Source organism: Eriocheir sinensis, chromosome 39 (assembly GCF_024679095.1).
Source record: "Eriocheir sinensis breed Jianghai 21 chromosome 39, ASM2467909v1, whole genome shotgun sequence".
Classification (NCBI taxonomy): Eukaryota; Metazoa; Arthropoda; class Malacostraca; order Decapoda; family Varunidae; genus Eriocheir; species Eriocheir sinensis.
The window spans coordinates 16,954,660-16,971,804 of record NC_066547.1 but is presented as its reverse complement, the minus strand read 5'-3'; the positions used below and the strand labels follow the sequence as shown (position 1 = coordinate 16,971,804).

Sequence of the window (17,145 nt, the reverse complement as noted above, 5' to 3'; positions counted from 1 at the left end):
TCTCTCCTCCTCCTCTCTCCCTCCCTCCCCTCTCTTCTCCCCTCTCTCTCCATCATCACCTTATCTTTCCTCAACAGGACATTCTACTCTGGACAGCAAGCTTTAACCTCAGAGGAACCCAACTAGCATTAATCTACTTCAGAAAAGGAAACAAGATCACACAACCATCCCGAGAGCTTTGACACACCCACCAGCAAGGGAAAGACAACCCTCACAACCAGCGGAAGCCCCTCAACCCTCCACTGCCCATGTAAGGAAGGGTAACATTCTCCTTGGCATATTTGTTCAGTCGAGTCTGTAAATAGAAATTGATTAGGAGGGCGTACCTTGGACAGCGTTGATCGGTCACGTCTATACAAATTATGCCAAAGTCCATCTTAAGGCAAAGTTTGGGGCATTTGCTAAGCTGCGTGTGGCCTCGGTGCTCATCACTGTCGCTGGAAGTTGTTGGGTCTTTGTAGCTTAAAAATTTCCTCTCTGAATTGTCTGCTCTCTTTATTAATTGGATCTCACATATTTTCCAAAGCCATAAATTCAGCTTGGGTGAGAAAATGGATAGTTGTCAGTGTAAAGATTTAGCACTGTTTACACTGATCATAGTAGACCATTTTCATCACTCAGCTCAATGTTCTATAGTAAGTCTTTATCCTGATATGAGTTTTTTAGAATGGGTCATATAGATTGGCAAAAATATTCATACCATATATTTGCATTGGGTCTTGCTGCCTTGCAAACCCTCCTGGCCCTCCAGTTCACACAACCCATCACCAAGGTCATCACAGGGAGCAAACAGTTCTTGCTAGTGGAGCAATACCAACACAGAGGATGTTTACTGGGAAAATGTCTAAGCCCTTCCTCATATCCATGCCATACATTACGACTGACTGCCTGATCCAGTGTTCCTTAATATTTTCTTTCTGCAGGTCAGTCTTATTTCAAGCACCACCGTCATGACCCTTTTGGAAACTCCTTTACAGTACGTAGCTTATGACACAGACGGGGTGGGGCTTAATATCATGTCGCCGGTCCTCACACCATTTCGCCAACAACTCTGTGACGCATATCAACTTTGTTTTATCTGTGTGTGAAAGAGATTATGGTGGATTTTTTATTAGAGAAGCTCTTTGCGTTACAGTGGTGCTAACGTTTGAATGTGCCGAGTGCTGTGTGCTGTTAAGTAGTCAATGTAATTCATATTTTCGTTTTGTATTGTGAGTTCTGGAGTCTGAGAGTTTGAAGAGAATGGGTGGCAGGCACATTTGCAATTTGGTGTTATAATTTTCATATTTTCGTGGCCTTGCACACCTTTGGGTTGTGAGGAGTGATGGAGAAGCGCAGGTATGATGAGGCTTTGCTAGATGGTGACTCGGTGCTTCATTTAAACTTAAGAGCGTGCGTTGTAGTCGTCTATGCGCTTGGCACCACACAGAACATACAACTCATATCAAATTTTTAAAGAATACATTGCAGTGCCTTATGCTCTATCACTTACTGTTGTCTGATGCTCTGTGGAGGGTTGGAGTTGTTGTTAAAAGAGTAAGAAGCTATTTTGACTCAACATTGAAGTGGAAAATAATGTTTAGAGAAAGAAGCATACAAGCCTGGCCATGTATCCTAACACTTTCATGCAGAGTCTGGTGTCCATCCGCTCTTGAGGGTTTTACATACCAATTTCCTGGACAGTACACTTCAATACGTATCTCAGAGCTTCCACAAGACAATACTTTGGAACGTCAGGCAGTTGAAGGGCATTGTATTGGGAGTATCATCTTAGGACCAGCAGCTACAGAGTTTACATCACTTAGCAGCAGGATTCAAAGTGTAGTTATTAATATGTTTGTGGCTTCCAGAAATGTTTAAACCCAAAAAGCAAGAAAGAATAGATAGGTTGATGTGATAGCACTACAAAGGTCTTGGTTGAACAAGTATTGTTTCTTGCATTGAGTCTTCTGATTTAGTGGTGTAGGTTATCGTAGCCTTAGTTATTGTTATTATTTGTTGAGCCTCTGTTATGTTTCTCAGTGCAGGGGAAAACCTTGTCTTAGAATCTTGATAGTATTGAGGTTATGCCAAGTTAGCACAGGGTAGAGCTTTGTCCAGTTACTTGTCCTCACATCCTCTGACTTAGAGCAGGGTAGATCCTTGTCTAAGAGTCTTTATAATAGAATCTTCAACCTCAGTATAGAGGAGACAGTTCTTTTTAGTTACTTAAGTATTGAATCTTCCATCTTAGCACAGGGGAGATCTTTGTCTAAGAATCTTGAACAGTGAATCTTGCAACCTAGCACAGGGGAGATCCTTGTCTAAGAGTACTAGAGAATCTTACAATTTACACAGGGATATAATGTTTTTTGTTAGTTAAGTATTGAATCTTCCATCTTAGCACAGGGGAGATCTTTGTCTAAGAATCTTGAGCAGTGAATCTTATATCTTAACACAGGGGAGAACCTTGTCTAAGAGTACTAGTGAATCTTACAACTGAACACAGGGATATAATGTTTTTTGTTAGTTAAGTATTGAATCTACCTTCTTAGCACAGGGTAGATCTTTGTCTAAGAATCTTGAGCAGTGAATCTTATATCTTAGCACAGGGGAGATCCTTGTCTAAGAGTACCAGAGAATCTTCACACAGGGTAGGTCTTTTTAATAGTGTAGTTTTAAGTTCTCCATCTTAGCACAGAGGAGATCTTTGTTTAAGAATCTTTATACTAGTGAATCTTGCGGCTTAGCACGAGAGAGATCCTTGTCTAAGCGTCCTTACTGTTGAATCTTGCAGCGTGGAACAAGAGAGATTTTTGTCCACGTTGCCCAGCTTTAGTACATACAGAGAAGTTCCTTGTTTAGTATACGTCACTTTAGAATCTTCTGACTTAGCGCAGGGTAGATCCTTGTTTAAGTTACTGCATCGTTGAGTCTTTTTATTTCACCAGGGAGAACAATGTCATGACCAGCGTGTTGTTTATAATGTTATGTTGTGAGGGAACAAGTGAGTGGCTGCAGGAACACTTGAGCCACTTATTCATATTTCTGTCATGTTGAAAGAAACAAAAAAATAAAATAAAAAAGTATATATATATAATGAAAGAAATATATTTGTGAAAGATTTGTTAGTGTGTGTGTGTGTGCGTGTGTGTGTGTGTGTGTGTGTATAGCAGCAATCAGAGTGCCGTCTCATATCTGTATTGATTAGTCTTAAGATGAGTTCAGCAGCACGAGGGTGTCTCAAGCCATCTCAGGCCCAGCCAGGACTCGTGATATCATGTGTTCTGTGTTATTCCCAGGTTTTATAGATATGATTCTGTTGATTTTGTCACAGATTTTATAGATAATTCTGCTGTTTTTTTTTTTCTTTTTTCTTTTTCTTTTTCTTTTCATTGTGGTGTTGACTGTGAGAGATTCAAAGGCTGTGTGTGTGTTTGTTGGCAATACCGCAGAACACTGAGTGCATTGACCTTCTGTTGGATTGTCCCTACTATATAATGTAGGCTTTATTCCAGTGCCGTTGATTGTATCTTTATCGTGACTGTACAAGTAACAACTCACAGGTTAGTACATCTGTATATCAGTATGCAATATTTTATCAAGAATTCCGTCGCCCTTGTAAACAGACTGCCTATGTAATTTTTTGGCAATATAATCTGATGCACATTTTGAAATAGCTGCCTTTGCCCTTCAAGCTGTTCTAGAATTTGCCTTGACATTTCTGCCATATCATGAGCCAAATGAGAAAATGAGTTTTTATCCATTTCCCAAGGAGTTGAAAAATGACTTGGACAGTTTGTTTATGAGGGTGATGACATGCAATGTAGATATTGTTTATACTTGGTTCACTTTGTATTTTATTATGATGCAATTCTTTCCCCAAAGAGTTACAAGTTACAAATTAGTGCATCTATACGTCTGCCAGTATCCAATTTTACTTTTATTGTAGTCTGGAGATGCTGTGATTTAGAAGCTTTGTAGATTCAGTTTACCTTACACCTTATCATAATGTAAACCTTCCCCCAACAAGGCATAATATTATATGACAGAATGCAGATATCAAGCAGCATACCATTTTATTGTCTATGCAAACTTTGTCCTTGGCCTACAGTAAGTAAAAATTAGCATACATATACTTAGCAATATCCAGACAAATTACTGTATGACTATTTTTTTATATATATATGAATCCAGGTCAACTTTATCATAACCCAAATCATTCTATTGCCCTCCATGAGTTACAATATTCACATCAAAGTCAGTGTAAAGTTCTACAAAAAGTTTTAGTCATATTGAGGTGCGAATAGTGTAAGCAAAGATTAACGCTACATTTTACAATTTTTCCGTCTTTCATACATGATTATGTTATGTCTTTCTGTGATGGTTGAGCTTAGTTTGTTATTATCTCTGTAGTTGTGATATTGTAGGATAATAGTTGATTTATCATGATTCTGCAGCTGTATATTTCTTTCCTCTACACTGTAAGAATGTGTTGATGGTCAGGTGGTGGTCGTTCATGTAAAGAGCAAGAGAACAGTGCTGTGTAATGTCTCAGAGTAGAAGAACAGGGGCATGCAAGGAGAGTATATGGAAAAGAATAGATAAAGGAACTGTGTGAGAGAGGGGTGTAGAAGCAGATGTAAATAGTTCATAATTAGTGAAAATACAGAGCACCCTTACTTAGACTGCTGGTGTGGCCTTGCTCAGTTTGGAAATTTTTCCCCCAAGGCTCAAGGATAAATTTATGAGAGGAGGAGACTACAAGAGGCCAGTTTTGTACACGACAGCTCCTGCAAACCAGTTATTTACCATGTACCTTCACCAGCCATAAATATGTCATGTCAACATTGGCAGCCTTCACAGTGACTATTGTTGGTACAGTAATTCATTGCTGGATGAGTTTATTAGTAAATGATAAATTACTTTTATGAGAGACAATTAATGTAATACTTTGTAATAACTTTGTATGAAAAAACTGTGACCATCCTCAACATATTGTATTGCAAAAAATGTTTACTGGAATCTGTAATCAAAGTTATGCCCAAAAACACATCTCATGTTCAAAATATCATGTGTTTTGTATAAGAAAACTGTAACTGGAATAAGTCTCCTGAGCCAATGTTCTTTGACACCACCAGTACTTGCCCAGTGTCAAACTTCCTCATTGATATTTTAGTATAGCAAGCCTCTGTTGAACGAACCCTATAAAAATATTTCTTTAATTAAACCACATAGATCTAGCTATAAAACATTTTTACAATGTTACAATATATATTTTTATTTGATTGGTTTCTTGTTCTTATTTGATGAAACATTTCTTCAATTAAATTTAAGTCGAGTTTTTGTATGTTTAAACAATATTAACTACTACTATAATGAATGATTTTTTGCTTATATTTGATCTAGCACCTTGTAGCCATCAATAACTTCTGGCATAAGAAAACACTGATGCAGAGTTTGTTAAATCGAGTGTTTGCTGTACTAATCCATACTCGCACAATGGCTGAAACTGAAATTGAAGCCTCTTAAAGCACCACCGACCAGAACAAGATTGATGAAACAACAGATTGTATAATGTGTTTGTTGATGTGTGTGGTGTTGTCAAGGCTGTGGTGGTGGTGGGCAGAGTGTTGCTCCATCCCACACCACGCCAGAGTTTGCCCTGCCGGGGGTGTGAGGGGCACGGGTGGTGACCTCACAGTGACCCGGCCAAGTGAATCTCATGCAGCAGACACTAGTTGTGCTCTGCATGTATGACGCCTTGTATGGAGGGGGTGAATGAAGTGCAATCGTCCAGGACTTTGTATTATTCTGTTTTGCCTATTTTGTCTTCTTCTAAGGTATTGTATTCTTCATCTATTCAATCATCATTTCGTTTACCGCCCGTTTTCACTCTTCCTGAGCGGTTGGACGCTTTATGGCTCTCTTCTATTCTACTCTGTCTTCTGCCCGATGCTCATTCAAGCCCATCAATGCCAAGTCTTCCTGTATACACCTCCTCCACGTTTTCCTAGGTCTACCAACTGGTCTCCTTCCTTCTACCTCCAATCTCTCCAAAACACCCAGCACTGTATCCTCCCCTGCTCTCTTTACATGTCCATACCATCGGAGTCTTTCCCTTCTGAGCACTGTTTCCAGGTTCTCTACTCCACATTCTTCACAGTGTTGCCACTCAGTTTAAAGAAATAGTACCAGATTGCACTAGTAAAAAGTATCAAATGAGAACAAAACGTACCAGATTGAGTAAATATAACATTATTTACTGGTCTACATACCTTTGAAAATGTAAATCTATCTCCTCTTGGGTTGCTGAAGGTGTTGAACACTAACGAAATACATGGCAGGACATAAATATGTTACGACTTACGACACTATTAATTTTATTTCCAAAATGTTTAGAACAAAAATACTATCTCCCTATTTGGTACCAGATCTAGTGGAAGTCGTACTTTGTACACCCAAAAGTACCAAATCTGGTACGTTCGTACCGAAATCGGCAACACTGATTCTTCATCTGTTACCGTGACCATTCAGTACATCCCCAAGTCTCTACCAAGCCCTCGTCTAACCATACTACCCAATAACTCACTCACTCATTCATTTTGCATACATTTGTGTGTCCATTCAGTTCAGCCCCAAGTCTCTACCAATCCCTCATCGGATCACTCATTCTTATATATACAAAACACAGTGCACTACAAGGCCTAAAGAGTGCAATGGTTCATGACATTTTATTGCATTGTGTCTGTTTTGTCCTTCCCTTCATATATTCAACACATACCATTCCATTCAGTACATCCCAGTGACTACCAAACCTCCATCTAACCATAGCGCTCATCAACTCATTCACTCATACAGATACACAATACACTTCACTATAAATCCTAGAGACGCATCCCATGACCAAAGTACGTAATAATATCTTCTATGGGATTCATTGACACAAAACACCATTATAAAGTACAATAATAATGACAAAGTGTACGATTGTCTCATCCACACACACATACACAGCAGCTTCCTCGTGGCAAATCAGTCAGTCTCCCACACGCTCTCACGCCGTCACCTCGCTGCTCTTGATTTTAGGAACGCCACCACCTCCTCGCTCTCCTCCCTTTCCCCCCAGTGCCTCCCTGCCGTCCAAGCTTCCCCCTCAAGTGTATCCTCATTGGGGGGGCGTTGGGAGAATTTACCGCCACGCTGCCCCCCAATAATTACCTCTTGAAAAGTTCGCGAGGTGGCGGTGGAGGGCGTGGCCTGAGGGACGGTATCAAGGCTCACGGTTCATTGTGCGTCGAGCGTTTTCAGTGAGGTTCGCGCGGCGGTTTGTGGTTCAGTGAAATTGATAGATTGGTTGGCTCGTGGCTTTGGTTCCTGGTGGTTCGGCGTGGTGATGTGTGAGTATTATATGGTTGTTTGGTTGATGTTTGTGGTTGTTGGTGTTGTTTGTGTGTTTGTTAAGCGTCTGTCACATATTGTTCTTCTTTTCCTCCCGCTATTCTTTTGTTTTTTCTTCGTTTCTGCTTCCTGTCCTTTCTTCCTTTCTTTCGTTCGTCCAGTAATCCTTCTCTTCCTTCTCCTCCTTCTCCCTCCTCCTCCTTCTTCATCTTCTTGTCCTCGTCCTCTTCCTTCCTTCCTCTCTTTGTCCAGTCTCTCTCTAGTCCGCCTCCTCCTTCTCCCTCCTTCTCCTCAATTTCTTCCCCTCCTTCTTCTCTACTTCCTCCCTCTCATCCTTCCTTTTTTTCCATCTCTCTTCTTCCTCCCTGTCTCTCGTCTAGTCCTCCTCCTCCTCTTCTTCCTTTACCTCCACCTCCTCCTCCTCCTCCTCTGGCGCCCCCGCGAAGCAAAAATTCACAGGTGGAAAAAAAATGTCAGGATCCGATAAAAAGTTTGAAATTTAATGAAAACTTTCCACTAGATCGCGCGTAGAGTGAGTGCTCCGGCGGGCCACCCCTCTCTCTCTCTCTCTCTCTCTCTCTCTTAAACAAGTTCGATTTTGTGTGTTTTCTTCTTTTTCTTTTGTTTTTCTTCATTATAAAGAGTATTCGATTGTTTTCTGTGTATTTATTGATTCCTTTGTTTATTGTTTTCTTGTAAATTTCAACATCGTTTTTTTTTTATAATATTTTTCGTCTTATTCAATTTTGTTTTATAGTTTTGTCTTTTAATTAATTTTCTATTCTTTCTATTCCCTCTTCTTTCGCCTCAGCTTTCTCCTCCTCCTCCTCTTTCTTCTCTTCCTTCTCTTGTTCTTTCTTTTTCTTCCTTTCTTTTCTGTCTTTTTTTAACTTTTTTCATCATTATCATCACCACTTTTTCTTTTTCTTGTGTTTTTTTCTCGTTTTTATTCTTAACCTCCTCCTCACCCTCTTCCTCCACCTCCGTCGCTCTACCCCCCCCCCCCCTCCTCCTTCTCCTCTTCCTCCTCCTCCTCCTCGCTAACGCCCATAATTAATCGCCTCATACAAGCAGGAGGACGGAAAACACAAGCCCGGCGCGGCGTGAAAGATTTTTGGCCCCGTCCCTTCCTGCCTCCTCGTCACCTCCTCGAGAATGAAGAAAAAACTATTACCTGACGATCCTTCACCTCTCTCTCCTCCTCCTCCTACTACTACTACTACTACTACTACTACCACCACCACTACTTCTGTTGTAAAAGGGAGAAAAAGTGGAGTCATATATAACTAACGTGAGGATTAAAGTTTCTTACCTATCCGATATAAGGAGGATAAATCTTATAATAAATGTCTATAAAGGGATGAAGGAACTGTTTATACCTTACAATCGCTAACTTTTCTATCTCTTTCAGGCGTGGAGATGGGCGTCCTCTCTCCCTCTCTCCCTCCCTCTCTCTGGTGCTGGGAGATGAAGGTGCTCTCTGTAATCCTCTCTCCCCGGGACACGATGCCAGTGGTTACCTACAGGAGACTGGTGTTCATCTGCCCATCTCCCGAAGACCCGTTGGTAAAAGGTGCGTGGAACCCTTCTGTTATTTTCTTATGTTTTCCTGAGTTTTTTTGATATCATAACTGTGTGTAGTCGATATTTAAAGGGCGGTATTCCCAGACGCTTCCGCACCTCGTATCAACTATTTACAAAGCCCGAGAAGGAGGTTAATCGGGTTCTCAGGAATGTTTTTTCCTGCCTATTCACCATATTTCAGTTTTTTTTACCTTAGGATGTAGCTTCTTACTGCTTTCAACTCTCTCTCTCTCTCTCTCTCTCTCTCTCTCTCTCTCTCTCCCAGGCTCTGCTCATTAGCTCGGAACCTAAGAAACTCATCAGAGGAAAAATATGATATGCAAATATTTAATGAGGGCGCCAACTCGCCGACTTTGATTACTACACGATGCAAGTTGTGTTGGTCCACCGAACTTCCCGAGGCGGCGGCATTGAGGATATGGTCTGCGGCGCCGGGCAGCCTATGTATATATACCCCTGCTACTAAAACTACTACTACTACTACTACTACTACTACTACTACTACTACTACTACTACTACTACTACTTTATTAGGGAGAGGAGGAAGAGTCTTATCACTGTCAATAATGGGAGGAAAGGTACAGGAATGGGCGGTGGAGAGGAGAAGGAGGAGGAGTTACAAGGGAAGGAAGAATACAAGAGTGATTAGGAAGAAGAAGAGGAGGAGGAGAAGGAGGATGTATATTTATTCGTATAGGAAAAAAAATACATGGAAGAAAGGGAACGAAAATATGAAGAAAATAGAAAAAAAAATATGAGAGAGAGAGAGAGAGAGAGAGAGAGAGAGAGAGAGAGGGGGGAGGGAAAATTGGCGGATAACGAGCAGGTTTTCTCTTTCTTCTCCGAGAGAGAGAGAGAGAGAGAGAGAGAGAGAGAGAGAGAGAGAGAGAGAGAGAGAGAGAGAGAGAGAGAGAGTGTGTGTGTGTGTGTGTGTGTGTGTGAGAGAGCCATTTATTACGCTTACACACACACACACACACACACACACACACACACACACACATACACAATACACTAAATAAGATATAAATGAAAAAAAAAACTTACCCCCCTCTCTCTCTCTCTCCATTCGTCTCTCCCTTTTCCCGCCCTCCCTCCTATTGCCTGGCAGAACGGGAGGGAGGGAGAGAAGGGATGGAAGGGGAACGAGGGAAGAGAAGGGTAGGAAAAGGAGGCGACAGGGACAGGACAGAGAGATAGGAGGGAGTACGGAGGAAAGGGAGAAGGCAGGGGTTGGAGAGAAGGGGAAGGAGGAGGGGGGGACGAGGGGGGCAGAGTTGACAGGGGGAGGGGAGAGACGGGAGGAAAGAGAGAGAGAGAGGCGGGAGGAAGGCACAGTCACGGAGGGCTCAAGAAGCTTTGACAGTCGCTAACAAATTTCATTAAATCACCGCCCGGGGCCCGAAACTTCAGCTGAATACCCAGTCACCAGGGAGGAGGAGGAAGAGGAGGAGGAGGAGGAGGAGGATGGAGCAGGAAGAGAGGATTTTAGAAGGTAAGGAAAGGGAGGGGAGTTGGAGGAGGAGGAAGAAGATTAGGAAGATGAGGAGGAGGAAGAGGAAGACAAGAATCAGGGAGTGAGAAGTGAATAGTCCTCCTCCTCCTCCTTCCATAATACAAAGATGAGGAGGAAGAACTAGGAGGAAAAGGAGGAGGAAGAAGAAGATTATAGAGAAAGGGGAAAGAATGGAGTAATTGGTTAGGAGAAGAGGAAGAGGAGGAGAGAAAAAAAGGAGGAGGAAGAAAAGGAAGATTACTGAAAAGGAAGAGTGGAAACATGGAAACATGGAAACATGGAAAAGCAGGCAACAGAAAGCCTATTGGCTCATTACGAGGTCGCCCGCTTGGGTGATTTAATCTGCTCGACCGCCACTTGGGGCTTGGTGAGCAGATGAAAGCACCTCGATATTGAGGAGCAGATGGAAGCCCCTCGTTATTCAGTTTACTCCCGATCCTATATTTGAAGGAGTTGATGGTATTCGCATTTACTACTTCTGAGGGAAGATTGTTCCAGTGGCGGATGACTCGGTTTGAAAAGAAATCCAATGTCTGTGTTACATCGACTCGACTGAATGGGTAAACCGTTCAAACAAAAGGAGGAGGAGGAGGAGGAGGAGGAGAAAAAGAGGAAGAAGAAGAAGGAAAATAATAATTGAGGAGGAAGTTAGGAGAGGAAAGATGGAAAGTGAGGAAGACGAGGAGGAGGAGGAAGAGGAGAGGGAGGAGGAGGAGAAGGAGGGAGTGACAAGCAATGGGAAGGAAAAGGGAGGAGAGAGAGAATTTAACACACACACACACACACACACACACACACACACACACACACACACACGCATGTTTATTCTCAGTTTCCAAAGACCAAGAAACCGAATGATTAACTCCTCTTGACTCCTCCTCCTCCTCCTCTTCCTCCTCCTCCTTCTCCTCCTCCTCCTCCTCCTCCTCCTCCTCCTCCTCCTTCTCCTCTTCGCAAACACATGCAGACAGAATGCATGAACATTGTTGAGAGAGAGAGAGAGAGAGAGAGAGAGAGAGAGAGAGAGAGAGAGAGAGAGAGAGAGAGAGAGAGATAATAAAAAAAAATCTGGCAGTCACTCACACATTTCCAGAGAGAGAGAGAGAGAGAGGTAATTAGTGTAGGTTTGTATATGATCTTCAGCGGGTATTAATTAGGGAGCCAATCAGCTTCGAGCATTCATACGAGATCAAAAGATTCGACCAATGGGAGACGCGCCTTGCTCTGTACGTGTGTGTGTGTGTGTGTGTGTGTGTGTGTGTGTGTGTGTGTATGCTAGTATGTTAACTCTTGAAATCTTTGCCTTTATCTCTCTCTCTCTCTCTCTCTCTCTCTCTCTCTCTCTCTCCCTCATTTTTCATTTCCTTCTTTCTGTTTCTTATCGTTTCATCTCTCTCTCTCTCTAATAGCTAACTAACTTCATCAAATAACATTATCAGATAAGCCACTGAATTTGTATATAAAGAAAACCATGGAAATTTAATGGGTATCTTAAGCATTAGTTAAGAGCGATAATAGGAGAGAGAGAGAGAGAGAGAGAGAGAGAGAGAGAGAGAGAGAGAGAGAGAGAGAGAGAGAGAGCAACAGGACAAAGGCGAGCCAGCATGCGTTTTAATGGGACAAAATATGAGTAGTTGTGTTTTTCAGAGTTGGCGTCCCGCGAGGGTGACCTGGGGCCGCCTGGGGACTGCTGGGGGGGGCTGGGGGGGTAGGGGGACTGAGGGGACTGGAAGAGTGGCTATTTGTTGATTGTTTGGGGGCTGTCTTGGTCCCCGTGGTGGTGGTGGTGGTGGCGGCGGCGGTGGTGGTGGTGGTGGTTGGAGAGAGAGAGAGAGAGAGAGAGAGAGAGAGAGAGAGAGAGAGAGAGAGAGAGAGAGAGAGAGAGAGAGAATTATAGAAAGAAATAAAGAAAAAGAAAGAAAGAGAGAAGAAAGAAAGAAAGAAAGAAAGATAGATAGACAGAGAGAGAGAGAGAGAGAGAGAGAGAGAGAGAGAGAGAGAGAGAGAGAGAGAGAGAGAGTGTTACGGCTTGATAATGAGAGAGAATGAGGCAGACGCGTGCAGCTGCCTGTAACGCCATTAATAAAACCCTAACTAACACGGAGGAGGAGGAGGAGGAGGAGGAGGAGGAGGAGGAATCGATTAGGTTTGGATAAGAAAGGAAGGAAGAGTGATATGGAAGAAGGGAATATAATGGAAGGGAAAAGGAATGGAAGGAAGGAAGGAAAGGGAAGGGGAGGAGAGGGAAAGGGAAAAAAGGAAGGAAGGAAAGAGAAAGGAACGAAGGAAGGAAGGGACGGGGAGGGTAGGAGAAAGGAAGATTGAAAAGGAAGGAAGGAAAGAAGAAAGGAAGGAAGGGAGAAAGAAAGGAAGGGAAGAAGAAAGGAAGGAAGGGAGGCAGGAAGGGAAAGGGAGGAGAAAGGAGATAGAAAGATTGAAAAGGAAGGAAGGAAGGGAAGAAGGAATAAAAGAGGGAAATAAAGGAGAAATATGATGATGGAGGCGAAATAGGATAAAACGAATGAGAGAGAGAGAGAGAGAGAGAGCAGCTTCCTCGAGAATGGATCCTTCACAGGTCGGATCCCTTAAGATGCTGCAGTTTCTCTCTCTCTCTCTCTCTCTCTCGGACCTTTGTCTTAAACATCTTTGTCTCTGCCGGGTTAATTATGTTGTTGTTGTTGTTGTTGTTGTTGTTGTTGTTGTTGTTGTTGTTGTTGTTGTTGTTGTTGTGAGGAAAGGATGGAGGAAAGGGAGAGGGAGGAAGGAGGAGGAGGAGGAGGAAGAAGATGAGGAGGAAGATATAGTGGTATGTGACGTCTTCCTCTTCTTTCTCTTCTACTTCTCCTCCTCCTCTTCCTCCTCCTCCTCCTCCTCCTCCTCCTCCTCCTCCTCCTCCTCCTCTTAGTTATCTTCTTATTGCATTCTCATCTTCTTATTATTCCAATTATCATCATTATTTTCTTATATTTCTTTATCTCGTCCGGATCTCTCCCTCCCTCCCTTCCTTACTCCATGCACTCCTCTCTTTTTATCTTTTATTATCTTTATATGTAAGAAATCTATGTATTTCTCTCTCTTTTTCCCTTCATCACTTCTTTATCTACCTCCCTCTATTTTTCCTTCCCTCCCTTCTTCTCTCCATCTCTTACTTTCGTTCCCCCTCCCACCCTCCCTTTTCCATCCATTCCCTCTCTTTCTCTTTCTTCTTCCCTCCTTTCTTCTCTCTCTCTCTCTCTCTCCTTCCCTTCCTTCCTTCCCTTTCTCTCCCACCCCTTTACATAAATCAAGAATCTATCAATCTATATATACATCTATGCGTCAATCTCTAACTCCTTTCCATTCCCCCCTCTCTCTATCCCTCCCACTTTCTCTCCCCCTCTCACCCTTACCCTCCCTCCCATCATATCTTCACACAAAACAAGAGACTAACGTAATAAAGCAGAATCGCATCCTTTTTCCGCGGGTCTCAATAGCGCTCACTTGTTTATTAATCGGTTCCTTCACAGCGGCGGCGTTCCTTGCCTCCGCGCTGGTGATTAGCGGCCCATCACATTGTTCCCGCATTCATTAGGGCTAACGAGGGACATTTTTGCGTCTCAGGTGAGGATAATTACCGCGAGCATCAGGTGAGCTTGTCTGTATCTGTGTCTGTGTGTGTGTGTGTGTGTGTGTGTGTGTGTCTGTTCGAGGCCCACAATTACCTATATATCTTTAGTTTTTTTTTCTCTTCGGCTAATCTTGTTTCCTTTCTCTTCCCTTCCTCTCCCGTTTCTCTCTTTCGTTCTGCTCTTTCTTCTTCTCTTTTTGGCATTTTCCGTCTTTCTGTTTGTTTCCCTTTTCCTTCTCTTTCTCTCTTTTGCTTAATCTTTTGTTTCGCTTCTCTTTCTCTTTTCCTTTTCTTTCTCTTCCTCCTTTTTGGTCTTTTTTTCCTTTTTCTCGGATTCTTTGTCTTTCTGATAGTTCTTCTTCTTCTTCTTCTTCTTCTACGTTTAAATCAATTCCTCTCTCTCTCTCTCTCTCTCTCTCTCTCTCTTTTCCAAGGGTCATCTCAACTCAGTTTCCTTCTTGAGCCATCGCGTGTCAACCTCCTCCTCCTCCTCTTCCTCCTCCTCCTCCTCCTCCTCTTCTTCCTCCTCCTCTTCCTACTTAGCTTATTTTCTTTACATTTTTCTTTCCTCTTCTCTTCCTTTAGTCCTGCTTTAGTCTTCCTCTTTCTCCTCCTTTCTTCTTCCTCTTTTTCACACCTCTTCTTCCTCTTCCCCCTCCTCCTCTTCCTCCTCCTTCTCCTCCGTCTCCTCCTTCATTTTTTTCCCACTCTCATTCTTAATCCTTTTCTTACTAACCTCCTCCTCCTCCTTCTCCTCCTCCTCTTCCTCCTCCTTCTTTTCTTTTTCACTTCTCTTCCAATATATAGCTCCCAACACCCCCACCACCCTCCTCCTGCTCCAGCGACTCTTCTTCCCCGTCAGGCGTCTATAGAGGAGGCCGCCGCGCCCCGTCACACCTCGCCGGGGTAGTCAATGCAGGTGAAGGGGGGACATAGCTCACCTTGATTAGACCTTACCTGGCCCTTCACGCTGACGATGGTGAGGAGGAGGAGGAGGAGGAGGAGGAGGTATGGGGTTAGTAAAAGAAAGTTATGTTAGTAAGAAAAGTGGTAGAGAAAAGAAGGAATAAAGGGAAGGAGGAGGAAGAGGAGGAGAAGAAGAAGAGAAGGAAGTTAGTGAGAATAAGAGAGGAAGAGAAAAAGAAGGATAAAGTGTATGAGAGGAGGGAGAAGAGGAGGAGGAGAAGAAGGAGGAGGAGGAGGAGGAAGAGAGGGAGGAGGTTTTCGCTCTTTTTCTCATTCTTTGTCTTTTTTCTTAATTATTTGTTTTCTCTTTTTTTCTTATTTTCTTTCCTATAAGTATCATCACTACTACTACTACTACTACTACTACTACTACTACTACTTCTTCTTCCTCTTCCTCTTCTTCCTCCTCCCCTTCCTTCTACTTTCTAATTCATTCTATTTCTGTTCATTATTATCCTCCATTTCTTCTTCTTCTTCTTCTTCTTCTTCTTCTTCTTCATATTTCGACTAAAACCACATTGATAGTATTAATTAAGGAGCACAATAATTATGTATATCTCTCTCTCTCTCTCTCTCATTATAAGCCTAAAATGTACTCGTAGGTTGTTGGAGAGAGAGAGAGAGAGAGAGAGAGAGAGAGAGAGAGAGAGAGAGAGAGAGAGAGAGAGAGAGATGGTTATTGAAGAACAGTGAACACTAAATCTTGGCTTGGGAGAGGAGGCGTGGGAAAGAGAGAGAGTGTGAGAGAGAGGAAGGGGGGGGGGGGGGAGAGGAGGAAGAGAAGAGGAGAGGAAGAGGAGGAGGGGGAAAGTATGGGTGAAGAAGAAGGAAAGAAGGTAGAAAGGAGAGAGAGAGAGAGAGAGAGAGAGAGAGAGAGGTAGTAGATAAAGATGTATTGAAATGAATAGATAAATGTATAGAATGGATATAGACAGACAGAAAAGTTAGACCAAGATACACATATTACCACCACCATCACCACCACCACCACCACCACCACCACCACATACCTACCACTTAACTACATTGATAAGCTCCGTCAGTCACTCAATCAGTCTGTCCTTCCGTCCGTCTGTCTATGTCAAGTGTTGGTCAGTCTGTGGCATTCGTCCAGTGAGCAAGAAACCGCAAACTTTTCCAAACTCTTGCTTAAACACACGCATTGGCGCCTTGCATGATTCAGATAGCCTCGTCTCGATTCAACCCTGTCAGACACGAGATGGTTTGGACAGCTTCTTCCTCTCACTCTCTCTTTTCTTTGTATATGTTGCAAGAATTTAAGAATTGTTAGAGCCTTACACGATATAGTTAGCCTCGACTCGATTCAACCCTGTCACACTCGAGATGGTCTGGACAGCTTCTTCCTCTCACTCTCTCTTTTCTTTGTATATGTTGCAAGAATTTAAGAATTGTTAAGGCCTTACACGATTCAGTTAGCCTCGACTCGATTCAACCCTGTCAGACACGAGATGGTTTGGACAACTTCTTCCTCTCACTCTCTCTTTGTATCTGTTGCAAGAATTTAAGAATTGTTAGAGCCTTACACGATTTAGATAGCCTCGTCTCGATTCAACCCTGTCAGACACGAGATGGTTTGGACAACTTCTTCCTCTAACTCTCTTTTCTTTGTATCTGTTGCAAGAATTTAAGAATTGTTAAGGCCTTACATGATTGAGATAGCCTCGACTTTATTCAACTCTGTCCGACTTTGGTGATACGAGATTGTTGAGACTAGTTTCTTGATCTCTCCTTTCTTTGTTTTTCTGCTTCATCGCTGTCGCAAGCACGGGATAATTGTTAGTTAGTTTAGTAAGGAATAGAAAGGAAGGCTGTATTAAATGCTGTCAAACTCTGGTACAACAATTTTGAAGTGTTTTCCTTTATTTTTTTTAGAGTGGGAAACCATATGCAATGCTTTAAGATTAGTTTTAGCTGTTTCTCTTTGAATTTTAGAAGTAGAGGCTGTTTTTAATACTCAAATCACTTTCAAGAACAATAATTTGGAGTATTTTCCTCACTAACAATCTTACTTTTATCATTTCTTCCATTCTTAACAACCGTCTTTTATTTTTTTGGCATTACTAACAATCTT

The 17,145-nt window shown here is 42.5% G+C and overlaps 1 protein-coding gene across 7 annotated transcripts in view; it reads left to right on the top strand.

Annotated features, from left to right (window-relative positions):
- The window catches only part of LOC127009107 (natural resistance-associated macrophage protein 2-like), a 100,047-nt gene that overhangs the window by 17,579 nt on the left and 65,323 nt on the right, over positions 1-17,145 (top strand). For 6 of the 7 annotated variants that reach the window (XR_007761604.1, XR_007761606.1, XR_007761603.1 and 3 more), the window contains 2 exons: positions 78-250; positions 8,792-8,953. Coding sequence is in view for 1 of the 7 variants with exons in the window: in XM_050881892.1 (XP_050737849.1) it covers positions 78-126 (49 nt within the window). In the remaining 6 variants the exon portion in view is untranslated. Of the gene's footprint in view, positions 1-77; positions 5,779-8,791; positions 8,954-17,145 lie in introns of those variants that run through there. The other variant, XM_050881892.1, reaches the window with a different exon arrangement.